The sequence below is a fragment of the Prenolepis imparis genome, unplaced genomic scaffold (assembly GCF_030444845.1).
Source record: "Prenolepis imparis isolate NDT839.2.m4 unplaced genomic scaffold, iyPreImpa1.0 SCAF_14, whole genome shotgun sequence".
Lineage (NCBI taxonomy): Eukaryota > Metazoa > Arthropoda > Insecta > Hymenoptera > Formicidae > Prenolepis > Prenolepis imparis.
In genome coordinates, this window is record NW_028141172.1 from 2227075 (window position 1) to 2246225 (window position 19151).

Sequence of the window (19151 nt, forward strand, 5' to 3'; positions counted from 1 at the left end):
TAGCCGCGCGTGGAGGATCGCCGCGGATAAAATCATTTATTAATCGGCAAATAATGCGACCGCGTGCACAAATGGCGGCTTCATTATGGAATCGCTGCGTGTACAGCTTCCCAATACTGCCAGATAATTGCGTTGCGCCGAAATAAATCTCTCGCTTGACTTCACCAACGTAAATAACCGATAATTAACAACAGGCGTTAGAGCTTAAATTCCCTCGTTATTATTCTATAATTTTCAAGTAAGTTTATTTCCAACTCCGATTGTGCCTGTGCGTATGTATGTATGCAAAAAATTTAAAGAACAAAAATTAATTATGTCACTAATTGTAAGTTAAAGAAAGGAAAAATAAAATTAATTATTTTTGTTTAATTCTTTATCTCGATATAAAAACTTTTGTCGTTCTTTATAGTTTGTTGAAAGAGAGTATTTTAGATTCACTAAGATTTTATTTGGATTTTATTAAGAGTTTCTCTCTTTGGATTTTTATATTTTATTTAAAGTTGTTATATAAGTTTAATTTAATTCTTATCTAATCTTAGTAGAGTTTTCTATTGTCTAATTTATTATAACTAATTTTTACTTTAATTACCGCAACCTTTGCATTAAAACTTTATCAGTCCCGTTTTGTATCTCTAATTCTCTTTTTTAATTCTTTCGCTGCCATATCTTCAAATCGGAAGAGAAAAGAGAGAAATAGAGAGAGAACAAACTCTAGAGAAACTTAACTTATTCTAATAAAATTTTTAATTTAATTTTGAAATTTTGGTCAATTTAAAGGTCGAGCGCTGACTTTAACTCGACTCATCAGAATTTATTATGCGTTCTTTACTATGCATTTTTTATTATAACGCTCCGCACTTTCGTAAGGCCGTAAAGTTTACGTCGCAAGAAAATAAAAAAGTTGGAGGAACAAAAGCTAAAGAGTCGCGTACATTCGAATATCTCTAATCTAAAGTAGGTTAAAATCGTCATAAGTCTTAATGGTAATAAATCTAACGAAAAAAAAAAAAAAAAAAAAAAAGAAACCGCGCGTTTTTCTGCTAGGTGATGGATAACCCCCCCTGGTTCTTCACCCTGGATGGATACCCCCTTATCCCATCACCCCCTAGTGAATAAATAACGACGGAGCGGCCTTTAAAAAACCGAAACCCGATAGAGAAAGAATGGAACAATAAGAATGGATCGCCCGATCGCGGAATACATTTAAGTATACCTTCGTCATGCGACCGGGGGGTTGGTGGAGAGGGGAGGGGTGGATTTCGTGGGGGGGGCGAAGAAATAGCGGCGAAAAGAGAAGAAAAATAAAAGTCGAGAGACCCTGAGCGGGACCGAGAGACGAGAGAAAGAGATAAAAAGGAATTGTCATCGCGTGGCTGCAACCACCCTTGTAACCGCGCTGTGGATATTCTCCCCCCTTTGCTCTTCCTTCTTCCCAATTCACCCCCTCCTTCTCTTTCTTCTCCCCCTACGCTCTCTTTACAACCACTGTCATTTGTTTTTACGTTTACTCCTCGTCGTTCCTGAAAATCCTGCCGCGCCGCGAGATTTCGTCGAGAAAACTGCGAGAGAGATAGGGAAATGCGAACTATATATATTTCGAGAGAATGAACCATAAAGCTCCTTAGGTATTCCGGGAATCTGAATGATTTTTTACGACATGAGCATTCGTTGAAATCAGAGCTTTGATAACAGTCAGAAGACTTGCAGTAATCCACATATCAACCCTTCGCTTTATAAAACAACTAGTGGTACTAAGATGGTAGAATTAATTTATATATAAAATATATAATAATGCATAAAATTATATAATAATATTTATTATATATATAATATATAAATTTATATATAATATATATATTTATTACATAATAATATATAAAATTTATATATAAAAAGTATAAAAGTGCAATTTTCTTTATCTTCGTAAGTCCTCGTCAATTATCATCTTTATCTCTACCCTCGAATCGCCATAAGAGGAAAATGATCGTTACTCACGGATCGTAAAGTTGGTGGGTTTCACGATCTTCGGGCAGACTCTGAAGAGCCCGAGCTTGAATCTCACGCTGACCACATTGGCGTAGTTTCTCGGTATATTCGGCAGGGCGAGCTTCTCCTCGGTATGGAGCCAGGTCGGGCCCAGAAGGGCGACACTGAGGGCCGCTAAAGCGGCGAGGCCGCACACGACGCCGCATCTGGTCAACGCGATACCACCTGGACCACCCGAACAGCACATCTTCGTTTCCCGAATCGTGGGCTCAGGATGACATCTCTCGAGCGAATCACCTGCGCAACGCGAGAAGGGCGCCGCGAATCACCCCTTCGCCCTGCATTTCCGCCTCGACTTCCCTTCTTTGGGCGCTAATGTCCTCGATGTATACTCGGAACAATTATTTGATCTTATTTTTTTTGCGACAGTTAGGGCCTGCAATCAATCTTTATCCCTTCGTTTCCACTTTCTTCATTTGAGTCGTCGGAAAGATTCCGCACTTTCGCGCGATTATAGGTTTCTTTTGTCTTATTTAAAGAGTTCAATTTTCCTCTCGGGAAGATCAGATTGGAAATTATCGCTTGTTATAATTTTTCTTTTAGTTTCTAGAATAAAAGAGTATGTGAAAGAGAGGAAATCCATATCCGAAGAAATATTCTCCATATACTTATATGCGATTGGAATATTCGTGAGAACTATCATAGAGATGCAAAAAGAAGATGCCTGAATTCTTCTGAAAGGGATGGCGGCCATTAATGGATTTCTCTCGTTATGTGGAGAAACCATTAAAACGCGCGTTTGCTCGCTCTCGAAGAAATTAATTCCGATTGCCGTTATCGCGGGCGGCTTGAAAAAAAGAAGAGCAAAAAGATGCGCGGGTTAAGGGGGGTGGGAAAGGGGTGGGATTGAAAAAAGGGCGGAGAAGGTGAAAGAATGGATCGCCATTATCGCCACCGCGTTTTCCGCGTCGGGGATAGATGAGATAGAGTCTCCGACTTTTTTTCCCAATGATTTTTTCTTTTTTTCTTTACTCCGAAAGCGCGAAAGGGGGAGCAGGCTTCACTCTTTATTCACATACAGAGTTTATAAATAATCTTTTTCGGAGAACGAGAGGAGTGTCTCGTCAATTCTGAATAAAACCTCGACGCCCTAATCTTGGTGATGAAAGGGAAAATCTCACGAATCTCGCGAAAAAATGCCCGAAACGTTCCCCAATTTCGCGAATAGCCGAGGCTTGAAACCAGCTTCGAGAAATGTCTCTCTCCCTCTGTCTCTTTCTCTCTCAACCGCGAGCCGATAAAAATCTCCCGCCTCGCCGACAACAGAGTAATAGCAATAATTGCTTTCCGGTTTTTGCCCCAACAAGCGGTCGGCGAGCCGGTGAACGAAAAAAAAAAAAAAAGCGGAAGTATCGTTTTGCGGCACAATGTCTATATCGACGTGGCCCGTAATACGCGAGCGCGCGATTTATGTCCGCTGCAGATGGCAGTTGCAATTACAGCGTCATTCTTTCGCTCCGATCTAATTAATTGAAAAACGGCGTACGAGAGGGATGGGGGGGGGAGAGAAAGAGGGAGAAGAAGAGGGAGGTGGTTGCACCCCAGCAGTTTCAGAGAGGGCCCTCGAGAGATTTCCGGTCTTGTTAGGAAGGAGTTTCGAGTGCTGCTTAAGTCTGTTCCGCCTCTTTTTCTCTTCGATCCCTTGTTCCTTCCCCATCTCGCGCCTTCCCTCCTCTCCCCGGGTATCACGTAATTAAAAGTTCGAATCGACCGCGATTCACGCCTGACGGAAACCATCCTCTCCCCGCCCGACACTTCCCGTATTACTACGTTAATCTAAGGGGGGAGAAGAAGAAAGAGGGGGCCTTTCTTTTCTCTTTTCTCCCTCTTGTTTTCGTCTTTTTGTAATTACTCCTTCTTGAGAACTTTGGCCGATCGAGAGACCAGAAATTCCACGACGAGATTTTTGTTCTCTCGTGGCTATCGAATAACGAAGGAAGATCAAAACTACTATTAGTGTGAAATGTGTATTATTTATGTATTTTTCTGTTGGAAGATCGTGTCAATAATTTATTCATAATGGCAACTTTAGAGTCCGATAGAATGTAAAAGAAGCTCGATGTAAAAGAAATATTACGTTTAAAAACGTATCCGCGTATAATACTGTCTCTCTTAACCATCATATGTCGATCACACGTGAACGTATATTTTCTAGAATTCCGAAAAAAAATTGTTGAAACGTTGAAATGAATTGTCAACCGCGCCGACCTCCCATCGGAAGGTTCGGAAAAGTCCATCGACACTTCCAACGAGCAGCTTCTGTCAACCCGGGTCTGTTTTTCTGCGGACGCATCCTGGTGTCGGAATATCCGGTCGAATCGACACTAGGAACGCGACTAGGATCATCGATAGAAATGGTTGCGGACAGAACGCGAGCGAAAATAAACGCGAACGTCCACGTCTATTTTTTTTCTCCGCTCTCTTCGACAATGCAGGAGCGAATCGCGCGACTGGATGTTGCATCGAAATTTTAGAACTATGATTATTGAATATTTCCGACGAGATGAGACGAACAAACAAATTGTCTGCGAGCGCGAGAAATGGAAAAGTTGGCTTAAAAAAATTTTTTTAGCGCGATGCTTAGTTTAAAATTCGCCAGTTTCTTTCAAACTTGAATCAGCTGTATGTTTAACGTGTTAACTTGAAATTTTATGAACGATAAATTTTCATCATTTATTTGCATTTCTGAAATTTATTTCGCGAGAGCTTTTCATTTTCAATTTCTTTAGAGCGCAAAATATATATATATATATATATATATATATATATATATGTATACAGAGTGTTTCATTTTAATTAATATAGTCGAAAATCTCTAAAAATAATGGCTGTAACGTGAAAATATTTTATAAGTTTCGAGAGAGAAAAAGTTGATAATCCTGAATTTTAAGATCATTTTTCAAAATAATTTGAATGTCAATCTAGTTCTTTTTTAATGGAATCATCCTATTTTTTTTATATAAATTGATTTCTCGCAATATTCGATATAAAAAATTCTTAGAATGGAATGGCCAAAAATTGAATAGTTTATGTTTATGAGATATATTATACTTTAATTGGAAATAATTTTACATAATAAAATATAACGTAAAATATTCATTTTTCGATGATCTTATCTATGGACAAAATAATGAGAGAAATAATTTGGTGAAAAATAAAATATACACAGCTGTTTTTAAGAAAAAATATGCTCGTTGCAAATTATTTTTAATTAAAATAAAACACATACATATATATCATTAAAATGAACTACTTATAATTTCTAAAGCTCGATGCAACTGTACGCCACATCCTATATATATCATTAACGAATGATGCAGGCAAGCGTGCTAATTAGGCACGATTGAGATTCGGCTCGGTTTCGAGCTCGGAAACGAGTCACCGTAAAATCGCGCGAGGACGAGAGCGCGGCGATTTTTTACGGTTTCCGCATCGCAACGCGACGGGCGATTTCCGCGTCCGCGAGCTCTAATCAAACTCGACGCTCGACGCGACGACGGACGACGAGGGGGAAAAAGAGTGTTCGTTAAAATCTCGACGCGTTCGGGATCCGCGCCCAGTTTTCCCGACCAGTTTCGCCAAGAGCTCCGCAGAGTAATTTCGGTGTGTCGCTCCCCGCGAATTTACCCCGGGAAAGAAGGAAAGGAAAAAACACATCATCCGCGCGCGAAATTACAAATTACGCGTTTTTCAATTTAAAAAAAACTGCAACTTACACCCGCGGAGAAAAAATGTCGGCGCGTCCCGAAATGTTCGAATTCCCCGAATGCGATCGGGAAATCTAGAGAGAGAGATAGAAAAAGGGAGGGAGAGAGAAATGCAATTTAAAACGATTGCGTCGCGTGGAAAAATATTTGCTCCGCGCAAAACAATTCCCGTCGCGCGGGAAAATATTTACATTGCATTAGAACGATTTTGCGGTGCAACGAATGTTTTAGCGCGTTTTTCGAGAGAGGGCTCGCAGTTACACGCAGTTTTTAAAACGTCAAATAGGCAGATAGGATATCCCGCGTGTAATGTATAATTGATTTTGTTGCGTGCGACAAATATCTCTCTCCTATGTGTAATGCGTGATTTCTTTTTTTTTTTTTTACAGAGCATATATTTACACACATATAAAACGAACGCATTTTCTATTATAAATAAACATCCGGCGTAACATATCTCACATGCAATTTTAATTCCGTAACACGAGGTATATACATATGTATGCTCTCTTTTTCCTCTTCTGCTTTAAAATAATTAGTATAATACAAATTAATATAATTAAATCCGAATTCAAAAATTGTTTCGTCGCGCGCAAAAAAATACAGAGAAGCGAGATAATTGGATTTGAATTAAAAAATTCATAAGTCGTTGAAAAAAAAAAGCAAGATCGTTTTGGATTGCAGAAACATTTAAAAGCCTAATATGTAGCGGAGCGATCGAAAATGCAATTCGCGGCGAGCGTTTCCGCGTTTCACGCGAACCACCTCGTACATATGGCTCTTTGAAGTCATTACCGGCGTGTCAGTGTCAGACGACCAAACTCCCTCTACCCCTCTTCCTGCCCGTCAACTCCCGAGCGGAAAAAGCGGAGAGCGTCGGGCGTGCGCGATATTTTTCTACTGTCACGAGCGACCGCTCGTCCCAAATCCTGGACAGGACCCCCGGTGTAGGGTCCTGGCGAATCAGGGTGTGTTCCTACCGCGAGATTATACGTGAAAATCCGAGGTTCTCCCCCTCCCCCCTGAACGCTATATCTAAGGGTGTGTAAGGGAGACGCAAAAGGGTGACGGAAAATATATATATATACATATATATGTGCGGAAGAAACATTTAATAATAATAATAATAATAATAATATAAAGAAAGATTAACGAAGTGTTGAAGGTATTTTGGAATTTTTATATGTGCGTATATTCAAGCGATTTCAAGATGAAATACGAAGGTTCCGAAGAGATATTATAAAGCGATAAAGCGAGCTTGTGCGAGAGAATATAAAAATTTAAGGATTCAATGAGATTGAAATACTTTAAAAGTCAAAGTAGACGGAGGGAAATATCAAGATTTCGATATCGACAACTCATGATATAGTGCACAACAAAGTTGTCGTGAAATATCGTGTCGCACATAAGGATTCGAGAGTTAAGAGAGCAGGTGGAATTTAAGGTATCAAAGATCTGAATCCAGAAATATTTCATGTCAACATTTTTTTCTATACATTATTATGAACGAACTCATAAATTAAACATTTAATGTATTAAAGCGCGATATTCCAAGGATTTAGACAATGAAAAATTTAAATATCAAAGCATCCAAGATTTGAAAAGAAATAAGACTGTGAAGGAAAGAAATTTTCATTATTCCGCATCACGACTTATCATGCAAACGAGTTTTGGAATTCAAAAAATAAGATAGTAATAAGAAGTAAAAGTAACACAATCGATTGATCGTACATAGGATTATGCAGTTCGAGAAAAAGGGAGTTTCGGAGGAAATCCAAAAAGAGATATAAAAGCTGCAAGTAGTCGGCAAATATTTGACGGAAACTGAGGGGAACGACTCAATGTAAAGTCGAACGATCGGCCAATATTTAAGGGAATACGAATCAAGTACGTAAAAGTTTCAAAGATTCGCCAGTTTGGAAGTGCAAGTAGAAAATATAGACAAGAGAGAGAGAGTCGCAGAGTGGATTCAACCTCAATTCAAATCCATCTTCGCAAAACATCAGCGTCTCCTCGTCGATATTTTCCGAATCTTTGACACGAGTTCGTGACACTAATGACGCGATATTAACAACCGGATTATCCTTTATGATCAATCTTACTCGAAACGATCCCGCAAATTACTGTGATACGAAATTACTGGGATATCGTCGCGGGAGCCAATCACGTCGCAGCCGCAGACACCGTGGTTGATGAGGGATCTAAGGATTAGGAATACACAGAACTTTCGAGAAATTCGAACTCATCTTCGAAGATCCCCGAAGTAAGGGTGAGCTAGGGATATTAATACTGTTCTTTAATAGTTAACGATCCATTCTCAAAATTAAATTATACCTTTCACGATCAATCTCGTATAGGGAGAACAATCCAAGGAATTTAACTTTACTGTGCGAGATCTAACTAAGCAATGTACGCAAAAAAGTTCAGAAAATGCGAACCCACCTCCAGAGAAGAATAAACAATCTCGGAGGAGCTTTTCCTCGTCCAAAAAAAAATTTAATCGTAACAATATCAACAATCCACGTAACTTATCATCCCCGATGACGGACGAGAGCTCGTCCGGATCGCGAGAAGGGGCGGTATAATAAACCTCGCTCGCGTTTACGCACACGTGTGTCTCTGGGTCTGTCCAAGAATGACGAGAAGGAGGAGAATTAGGCGATGTCGCGCGAGAATTTTATCCTACGAACTCGACGACGCGACTCGCGATGTGAAGATCCTCCGGTTCTCGCGTTCGATCCGCCCGGCGGCCCGAGGCGTACTGGCCCTTCGCAAACGTGCGCCTCTCCGCCGAGCGAGCGGTGGGCGAGCGTCGCGACGGAGGAGGGCGGAAGCGACGCCGCGCCGGGAGGGTGAACGTCTCTCGTATCGCCCTATCATTTTCCACGACGATTTTCCTAGTTTCGCGGAAAGAAAATACGTACTCGAAAATATTCCGATTTTTTTCGCGCTTTTTAACCCTTCGAGCGGGAGGTAACAACCGGGTAACCCCGAACAACCTTGAAGCGACTTTATTAAATGTTAAAAATGTGTCGGAACTATTCTCCGCCCGAAACAAAATACAAAGGACCTTTGTATTCGGAAACCTTATAAAAAGGGGAAAAAATGTCGCAGTGTAATGTGTCGAAAATACGCTTGTGTACTTGGGTGACCCATACATTGATGAAAAGGTGAAAAATTATGCGTTGACAGGAGGGGATAAATGTGTCGCTGAGAAGCCAGAAATAAGATAAATGAGAATAAGAGCGCGCGTAGGTGTGTATATGTGAGAGAAAGGGAGAGAAAGCATTATTCCTTAAGTATTTAAGGTATTATAAAAAGTCTGTGAATTTTGCGGTAAACGCGTCGCTGAAACTATAAAAGTGTAGCCAAAGTCTGAGAATATACAGGATGTTAAATGAAAATCAAGAATATAGGAATCTGAAATTTAGAGATAAGGGCTCAAAGTTGGAAAGGAGTCGAGAGAGAGTTGAAATTTGGAGGTATAAAAGTTGAAAGTTGAAGAATAAAAGTCGAAATTTCGGCGTTGAAAAGAGTAAATGGGCGAGAAAGTGTTAAAAGAGATTTTTTTATCTCGAATTCTGAACAGATTGCCTTCGATAAGGATGCATTTATACAATATTCATTCGTTGCTTCCGAAAGCTAAGTTATCCACAGAGTCTACAAATATCTTAGAAACGTTCTATGTTCAAACTTGTAAGAAAGTATGTGTGCAATCTTTTAAAATTATAAAAAAAGACAAGATATGAAAAGAACTAGCAAGAGCTAGATACAGATATTAGGTGCAACAAAATTATTATTAATTTTTATTATATTTATTTTGAACGCGCTTCAGTCCTATCTTTGGACCTCCAATTAGTGAAAAAATCACGTATATAATTTTTTTACTAATTAATATGCTGAGGATGGTCCAAAAGAGCGAACCGTTCAAAATAAGTATAGAGGAATTTAAAAATAATTTAGTTACATCTAATAGCTGTGCCTGGCTCTGCTAGCCTTTACCTGAATTTGTATTTATACATCAGAGCCTTTTCGATATATTATTTTAAAAAACGTATCGCTTATCGCGCGGATTGTCGTGAGAGAGAAAAATTTCGAGATAGGCGGAAAAGGAATTTAGGACGGTAATAAAATAACGCGTTGAACGTAAGCGAAGACGTATGCGTTCCCCGGGGGTTGCCGAAGTCTCTTCCTTCCGTTCCCCTGTCTCTTCGCGAGCGTTCGGCGAGATTATATAGAACGAGTTATTATCGATGTCGCGACGTTTATTATTATTAATGGCAGCGCGACAAAACTTTTCTCTCGCGGAATCTCTCGCGCATCTCCTCCACACATCGAGAGCTCCCTCTCATCCGTATGTGTATGCGCGAATTTCGATATAGATGTGTCCCAAGTCAATTTCAGGGGATCTCCGTTTACCTCAACCTTCTCGACTGCCATCAGCAATTGACACATTTAACGTTATATGTGTATCGCGTGTAAAATTTATCGAACGATTATTTATACCCGATATTTCATAAATATAATTCATTTTCTCTCTGTCACAGATGAACGAAATGTTGATTTTAACAGCGCAAATCTTCAAATAATATTTCTCTCTATTAAAAATATATTTTAAAAATTATAAAATTCTCTTTAGAAAGAGAGGGAGAGAGAATAACGTTACTATCTATGTTTGCGTTTTCCTAAGATTTGACTCATTACATACATAGCTATATAATATTTCGATATAAAGACAATAACTATTTTCGTAGGCTAAATTCGATGTGTGTTACAGTATTAAGCGCAAATTTTGGTTTCAAATATATCTCCTTGTAATTGGCACACTTGTTTCATGGATTTCCAATATGCGTTAAATAATTTGAGCGAATATGAGGGGAAAAGTTATATTTATCATATAATTAATTTAATTTACTGCTAGAGTACATGGTTTATTTAATTAGTTGTTCGTTCGCACTGATGCGTACATGTGTATGTCGTGATGACAGATACCGCGATGGATCAACAGTCATCAAGGCTTATACCATTAATTTATATGTAAAATTATTTTGAAGATAGAAATAGAAAAAAAGAAATTGTCGCATTCCTCAAATTTTGCCCTCTCCTTATTCTACATTTCTCAGACTCCGAGAAATACTGATATAAATAACGAGATATATAGCTTCCCGCATTCTTAAGCTTTATACTTTCCTAGGCATTCTTACATTTTCCATCTCAAGATTCCGAGACTCCTGTCTGTTATCATCTTTATTCTCATATTCTCAAATTGCTGAAAACTTTATGCATAAACAAAGATTTTGAACGCGAGATCTCATATTATTATATAAAGGATCCGGAATCTGTGCGAGGGGAGCGCAAAAGTTTACCCAGGATTTTGATAAAGAAAAGTCAAGAGAGAATCCAAGTTGTGGGAGTGCCAAAAATTTCAAACTTTGCTCGGTTGTGCAAAAAAGAGGTAAAACTAACGAGTAAATCATCGATAAATTCAGAGATAGTGTATGTGTGTGTATATTATATATACATGTATAAAAATAATATCCGGCGAACGTTATTAATTCCTAATGAGTAAATAATCGACCGAAACTTTCCTTAAACTTCTTTAAATTCGTTTCTAGAAAGCTCGGAAAATTAACTCCTGAAATTCTCGCCCGCCATCCTCTGCGGCGATGTATTAACAATTTAACGAGCCGACATCTGCGATGGTTATTATAGCGCAATTATATGAAACGTGCGCGCGCGCTCCAGTTTGGGTTACGAGCATAATCCTCTATTCGGATTTAAGGATCGGGATCAAGGATTTACATGTCACGAAGTTTAATTAAACCAAACAACTCATGTGACTGATATCATTTCTGTTAAATCAAAAATTTTTATTATTATTTATTATTAATTTAATTTTATATTCTATATTTAATGTAACATCTCTTTTCTTATTCTTATTGAACAAATTATCCTAAATATCTATTTATTTTTTTTTCTATTTTTTTTCTAATTTTATCCTTGATATTAATTCATTTTATATTTTATTTTAATAAAAGTTTAATAAGTTTAATATTTTGTATGTGTTAAATATTCATACATTTCCACCCATCTAAATGTGTTCGTTTCTCATTCAAAATTCTGACATACTAAAGACTTGTCATATCGCAAAGTAATTAAAATTTAAAACGATAAATTAAAAATGTAAAATAACACGAAGATGTAAAACAAATTAAAAATTTCACTGTAAATTAAAAATGTAACACACAACACACTATAAAAATAAAACACATAAATAAAGAATACACGCGGATAAAAACATTTATGTGTACTAATTGCATCGTTAATAATTATAACGATTAATACAAGATGTAATTATTCGTGGAAAATTGAATACTTCGAAACTATGGCTGAGGATCTTAGAGAATATGGGATGAGAAGAATTATTCTCGGAGGGGTAGACCATTTCACGCACACATAGAGAGTCTAAGAAGCGACGGCGAGGCGCTGACGCTTTGTTATTCCTAAGGCTTGACTTCCGGTAAGCTCGACAGCGAGCTTCTCGGCACGTTCTCACCGCAAACAAGCCTCTTCGCTGTCGAGGCGAAAATCGGTGGGACGGCCAATACGAATATCGACGGTATCATCGCCCGAACATTTATGATAATCAGACATTTAACTCTAGCTAGGTGTATGTTCGCCTGTGACTGTGAATGACAGAGCGGAGATAAGTAGCCCCCGGTACCTATGGAATATGGAATATTCAAACTTCGAGATAGCTTGGCAGACTACGTCAGGGAGTATCTCAAAGTCATCAAACGCCCGAGACAATAGATTCCAAGTCTATAAATTTGAAATTTAAAGAATACGGAGCTTTTCCTTTTTCTCGCGAAAAGTTTTTCTTGCGAAAGTCTTTTCCTACAGAAATGCAAAACATTAGAATTTTTCGAAGGCAGTTGCAGGTCCAAAGATGTAAAAGTTCGACGTAGCAGTTTGACTTATAGACATGATGAAAAGCTGTATAAACATATACCAAAATCTCAAACCTTGTACGTGCCATTATTTTTCGGTTGTCGAACCTCTCCTGTGTGCGAATGCTGCATTTAATCAGTGAAACGATTATTCATTCTCGATTTTTGCGAATGGTCACGGTGTGTCGGAATCGACAGATCGCGGACAGATCGTTCTGGAAGGGCAATTTCGAAAATTACTCGCGGACTGGACCGGGTGAGTAGAGAGAGAGACAGCTTCTCCCCTTCCTCGACCTCGTTTCCAACCCTCTCTCCCTTTTCACGTCGTTGCCGAATTACCGACCCTACGTCCTGTGAGTGACGTTATCACGCTGCATTTGGTGCATTTAATGCATCCGGTGGCTGGCCCAATAGGGGGAAGAGGGGTGGGAGAGGGATGTCTGGCCGAGACAGCCGAGTCAGTGCATTCGATATTCCATATTGCGTCTCTGCTTACCAACAGGTACATCCCGTTCACTCGCCATTCGTATTCATCCCCCGAATCCCAAGGACGATACAGAACGATCGAGAAGTCACGCAGCCCGCAAAATCCAGCCATTAGACGTTCGCGCGAAATTCGATTGCATTTGCAGTCGGGGAACAGGGTCGCGAAAGACGGAGAGATGTAAATGCACAAGTTTATTCAGCTTATTATTATTTATATATTATGGGGAAAAGAGTTTGCCAAGAGAGCCAAAACTTCACACTTTCAGGCTTCATTAAATAAATATAAATATTAATAAAAAAATATAAATATAAATTCTAAGGATCGATTTATCATTCAAAATGTGCAATTAACAAATTGGAAGAAATTATAGAAATAATCTCGATCTCTCGGAGAGACGATATTGAAATATCGTAAACGTAAAGGGGCGCAGTTGCGTACAGCATTTTGCCTATCTGCGGGATATATACGGTACGCTCGTATATAAAGTCTCGGGAATACTCGTCATCCGAACAGAATGGAATGCGCGGCATTGGTAGACATTATAGGGATGCCAGTCTCGGCAGCATGTAAACGAATTTTCGCATCACGTGCAATTCTACGGGTATATTCCTTCCATCTCCGAGCTCTCCGAGCAGCTCCGTTCTTGCTTTTCCACCTTCGTCTCGTCCTATCCTCGCTTCGTTTCTTGTTCCACCACGTCATTTCCCCTCTTTTCTCGTGAATTTTCTCTCTCTTTTTCTCTCCCCCCCCCCTCTTTTCTCTCTCTTCGTTTCTTTCATCTTTAATTACACGGAAAGTAATTTGATTCGATGAATATTATTAAAGTACATTTGTGTAATATATAGTATAAATACCTATTATATAATGTGTATGTAAAATATGATATATAATATATAAGTAAGAGGAACTTTTTAAATACGCAATAATTAAGCGGTGAATTTCCAATTTAATTAAACGTAATTATAAATAATAAAAATGTTCGTTTTATACTATTACAATAAAATATAAGCAAAAAGTGAGCACAATTGATGTGAAAAAGTATACACCCCTTTTCATTTACAGCTTTAAAATAATTTACGAGACGTACGTGACATTTTACCAAATTTTCTCCAAAATATTCGGCGATGATTATTTCGATGTGTTAAAAAAATTTACAATGTTCGAAACTTTGAACATTGATTAACATGTAAAAATGAATGAAATGTCTCTCCGTTGCTGATATAAATTATAATAATCTTTGATTATAATGTCTTACATCGCGACATGATCTCGCGGTATTTTCTGTCGGCAATAAAATGGAATAAAAGCACGGGGCTGAAAAAAGAGGTCAAAGGAAGAGGAACGCGCGCGAAGAGAGGTAAGTATATTTTGATCTGACGTCTGGATCTAATTTGATCTCGTATCTCTAAAGATGCTCTCTGAATAAAAATTCTGCGGCGCCCCGGTTCGGCCGTCGCTTTGGATTTCGAACGATAATGCCGATGCATCGCACACATACCTATATATATACATCTCCGCTGCATCCTCGATCGACATCCTTGATCTCCCACCGTGCAATACGTTTTATTCCTGCTCGCTCTCGAGTAGCCATCAAACGGAGAAGCGCTGAATTCAAGTCGCGAATATTCATGCTTTCCGACGACGCAATAATAACTATTTTTATCATCAAATTACGATTTTATAATCTATTCTTTAATATAATTATATATTTATTACACGATCAAAAAATGGCAAAATATATATATAATTAATTCTTTATATTTTGACTAAAAATGTTTATTACCAAAAAAATATTTTACTATGATATACATTTTTTTTAAAGAAATTTTAAATTCGAAAGACTCTTAATTTAACTTTTAGAAAGAAATATGTCAAATAATGATATTTAACAGCGCACTTAATCAATATCTGGCAAAGACAACTTATAGACTATAGAATAGATCATTAAAAATTATAATGTTCGAATGCAGCTAAGAGCTCACAAAGGGATCGAAGCAAAGATTAAAGTACCTGGAAGAGAATTCGAAGGGCTGTGCACAAATTATTAATTCGCGATCGCGAATGTGTGCGAGTGTATTTACACACTTGGCAGTTTCTCTATCGACATTTAGCTGAAGAATCGGAGGGAAGGGACGAAGCAGGAGGAAAAGGGGGCGGTTTTGTGGACGCGACAGTCTGTTCCCACTCAATTAGCTGAGTGTACCTGCGGGCTACCTGGTTTTACGCCCGATGCACCTGTAACGTCGAGTAATTAGCCCTCCCCGAGACGCTTTTTGCCCTGTGCATCTCAATGAGAATCTCTTGCCAGCGCAATTAATACAAATGTACCGAAATTTTGATATGCTTTATAAATATCAAAATTGATAGCATATCCAAATTCGTATTGATATCAATTATATGTATATTGGAATTTGTTGATGTGATATATGCAAAGCTTCGGTATGTAATCTAAAAAGAAAAAGTATGAGTAATACATTTTTTCTCGCTTTTGGAAAGAAGAAAGAGAAATATCAAACTTTTAACTTCTAGAGGCTGTCGATTTAAAACTGCTTTCGCGAAAGGCAGAGGGATAGAGAGAAATACTTATAGAGATACGTGTAACGTAAATTATTAATTAAATCATATACGCTATTCGCTAAGGAGTTTATCGAAGCTGGAGTAGCCTGGTGAGAATCCCCGAGAGAGTCTCTCGAGCTCTTTGAAGAGTCGTGAATCGCTATAAAAATGTTCGAGGGTCTCCGAGGAGGGCTCCGAGGGTGAACTCTGCTTCACTAACCGGTGAATCGCAAGAGAAGCATACCGGGGAAGAGGAGATCCCGAACGCGACTCAGGAGGGTGGATTGGATCGTAGCACGTGCCATTGAACAATCAAACAATACGGGGGATGGATGGGGTGTTAAGTGGCCATCGCTAGGGATTGCACGGAAAATCGGCACGCTGTGCTCGGTCCATTGTGGCCTCCTTGTAAACTTCGTGCGGGAATGGTCGGCAAGTGAGTGTGGAGAGACGAGGGTGGAGAGGATGCGAGAAGGAGGCGATTCAAGGGCTGTTTCTATCCCATCAATCATGGTATTTACGTGCGCGAGCTCGCCCGGGCACAATGCCGAAAGCTCGTGTCGAAAGGAAAGCCTCGGGTTTACTCAGGGAACCTTCTCCGACAATCCCTCCCAGCCTCCCTCCCGGGTTTTCCCTTCCCACGAGCGACCTGAACGACCATTCTTCGGGTAATAATATCCGCGCGGACAATGTTGGTCGAACTGAACGATGAAAGCCCCCTCCCCCTCCCCATTTTGCCTGCCTAAAATTATATTTGACGGACCTCTCGCGGCCAATTTTGCGGAATTTTGTTCCTGGGACACTCTCGACTTTAATCGTAGTACAAATTGTGGTAACATTGTCACAAGATTATTTGCAAAAATTAGTTTGATTTTTCATTAATTCTACGATTAAAGCTATATTGTCTTCTAAAAAAATAAAAATTATATTTTTATATCGTCGACGATCTCCGACAGAGATGTATCTCTTTTAATATTTTCGTTTAAAGCCTGAAAAATGGAGAAACGATTTTTAACCACCGAGATCGTAGGATCTGACTATTGATGTAACTCTCGATGATACATGAGAAGTATGTAAAAATTAACTTACACATGATTTCTTAATTAACGTTCTCGTCGACTCGCCGCTCGAACGTGAAAGGCACTAAACGCGCTAATGAGGGGTCAAAATCCTGGCGGCTGACTCGACGATGTAATTGTTGGCATGCCAACACCAATCGTTATGCCGATTGCGTGGTAACCGGATCGAATTAGGAAACCCAAATCGAACCAATCAAACCGAATACCGAATTGAAGGGTACAGTTCGCGATATAAACGTAAATTCTATAAAAGTGGAAAAATAACTTCTTTTTTTATCATAATTTCGGCTATATTTTATCACTCTTTTTCAGACACTCTTCTGGTCAACCTCCCCCGAGATATTATATCATTTCAGTCTAATTAATTATTATAAAAAATTTAAAAACTTTTTATAATAATTATTTTATAATAATTATATTTTATTATTTTTTATAATATTTTTTCGTATAGCATTAAAGAAAATTCTCAAAGATATAGACGCGTTTCATCGATTCGCAGTGATATATAAAATCTTCCTTAATGATATTTCATACCTAATAGAATTTTCAATCGTCAATGAAAAAAAATAAAGACGAAAGTGACTGAGGTAAAAAAGAAACAATTTTAACATTCGAGAAGGAAAGCTCGCGTACGGCGTCAGAAGGGAAATGACTTTTTCCTCGTGCCGTTGCGTAATCGCAATTATCGTCCGTTAATGCGTCAATGAGGGCGCGTATAAACGCCACGCAATATGCATCAAAGCCAGAATGAATGACGGCGACGTCGATCCCGAGGTTGTCGACGTCGACATCGACGTCGATGGTGTAATATTGCGCCTTGTGTTTAACATCTAGCCGCGACGTTAAGTTAGCGATCGTGAAAGCGATCGTAAAATATCGTGCATAATTCCTGCACATACATTAGAATTCCGCAAAGGCTAAAAAATCGGCAAAAGATTGCAGATTCACGGTCGCTCTGGGCGAGAAATTTGTGTCAAGTTTCATATTAATAAATAAATAAATAAATAAATAAATAAATAAATAAATAAATAAAACGATCGTACAATTGGTGCATTTGATTATTAAACTCTTTTTTAAATATAATTTCAAGATTTTTAGAAATTTAAATTAAATATATTTATTTAAATTTAAATTAAATAAATTTATTTAAATTAAATAAATTAAATATTTTTAGAAATTTAAATTAAATATAAATCCTTTTTAAATATAATTTCAAGATTTTTAGAAATGCATGATTATTACATGATTTATAATCGCGCTGAAGATGCGCGAAAAATTTATATTAAACAAATCTTTACGCAAATAATTAACGGGTTCTCTCTGTAAAATTCGCCGTTCAATGTTTATCCGGTCGAGTTCGCTGATAATAAATTACGGTTCAATCATGTTTATTTTACCGCGGCGTGCTATTAATTATTTCCCGACGATTAATTGTCCTCAACATTCCTCGACTATTAATTATCATTACGCGTCGAGGTGGCGAAGATAATATTGACCGATTTGAACTCTCAGCATCTTATCTAATGCTCTTTAGGCTCTATTGTGTGTGCGTAGTTATATGACTATTTATGAGAAATAACAAAAACACTCATAAAATATAAGATATTATATAAATCAATTTATAATGCGCAGATTATTTATATTAAAATATTGATATTAAATTCTTTGTTGAAATTAGATGTATTTTGAAATATTTTACCCCTTCATAAAATTTATTTTACATTTATAATGAATAATCTCTCGAGCATTTTCTCCTCTTAATTAAAATCGTTTTATTAGTAATTTGCGATGAGGGAAAGAAGGGAGAGCGATTTCGATTGCAAGACCCCGCTAATGAACGAGCAACGTAGCGGACGACTCCAAAGTCTTAATTTATGTTGCGTAACTAAGTTGAGGAAACCGAGCGGCGCTGAATTAACAATCAGGGCTACGTCGAATCGAAGTTTACCGGCAAGTTTATCAGAGATTTCGTCCAGATTCGAGAGAGAGAGAGAGAGTTTCGAATAATCGGGGCAATTGGATTCGGAGATGACAACGACAAAAATAAAAATGATACGAATAGGGCTCCATTGAAACGAGAAGGAGAGGGTCTAACTTTCCATTCGATTCTTTTCGGAAAGATGGCTTCAAACACATCGTAACGAGAGTCCATTGTTAGAGCGCTCTATTATCGAAGATAAGTGCTAACTATCGGAAGGATCCTTCGAATGCCCTCCTGGAATCTCCATGAATGATCAATTCCCTTCACCTAAACCAGCCCCTTAGATACAGTCCCAAATTATGGCTTCCGTATACTTGCGAGGAATCCAAACAATTAGGACATTTT

General features: G+C 38.3%; 1 protein-coding gene across 5 annotated transcripts in view; it reads right to left on the bottom strand.

Moving 5' to 3' along the window:
* LOC145944936 (uncharacterized) overlaps window positions 1–8501 on the bottom strand; it is a 99104-nt gene extending 90603 nt beyond the window's left edge. The window contains exons 1-2 of one of the 5 annotated variants that reach the window (XM_083053638.1): window positions 8196–8501; window positions 1996–2592 (exon numbers count right to left, since the gene is read on the bottom strand). In XM_083053638.1, coding sequence (XP_082909764.1) covers window positions 1996–2233 — 238 coding nt within the window. In that variant the 5' untranslated portion in view covers window positions 2234–2592; window positions 8196–8501. The other 4 variants (XM_083053641.1, XM_083053639.1, XM_083053640.1 and 1 more) reach the window with 4 other exon arrangements.
* Between the last annotated feature and the right edge of the window lie 10650 nt (window positions 8502–19151).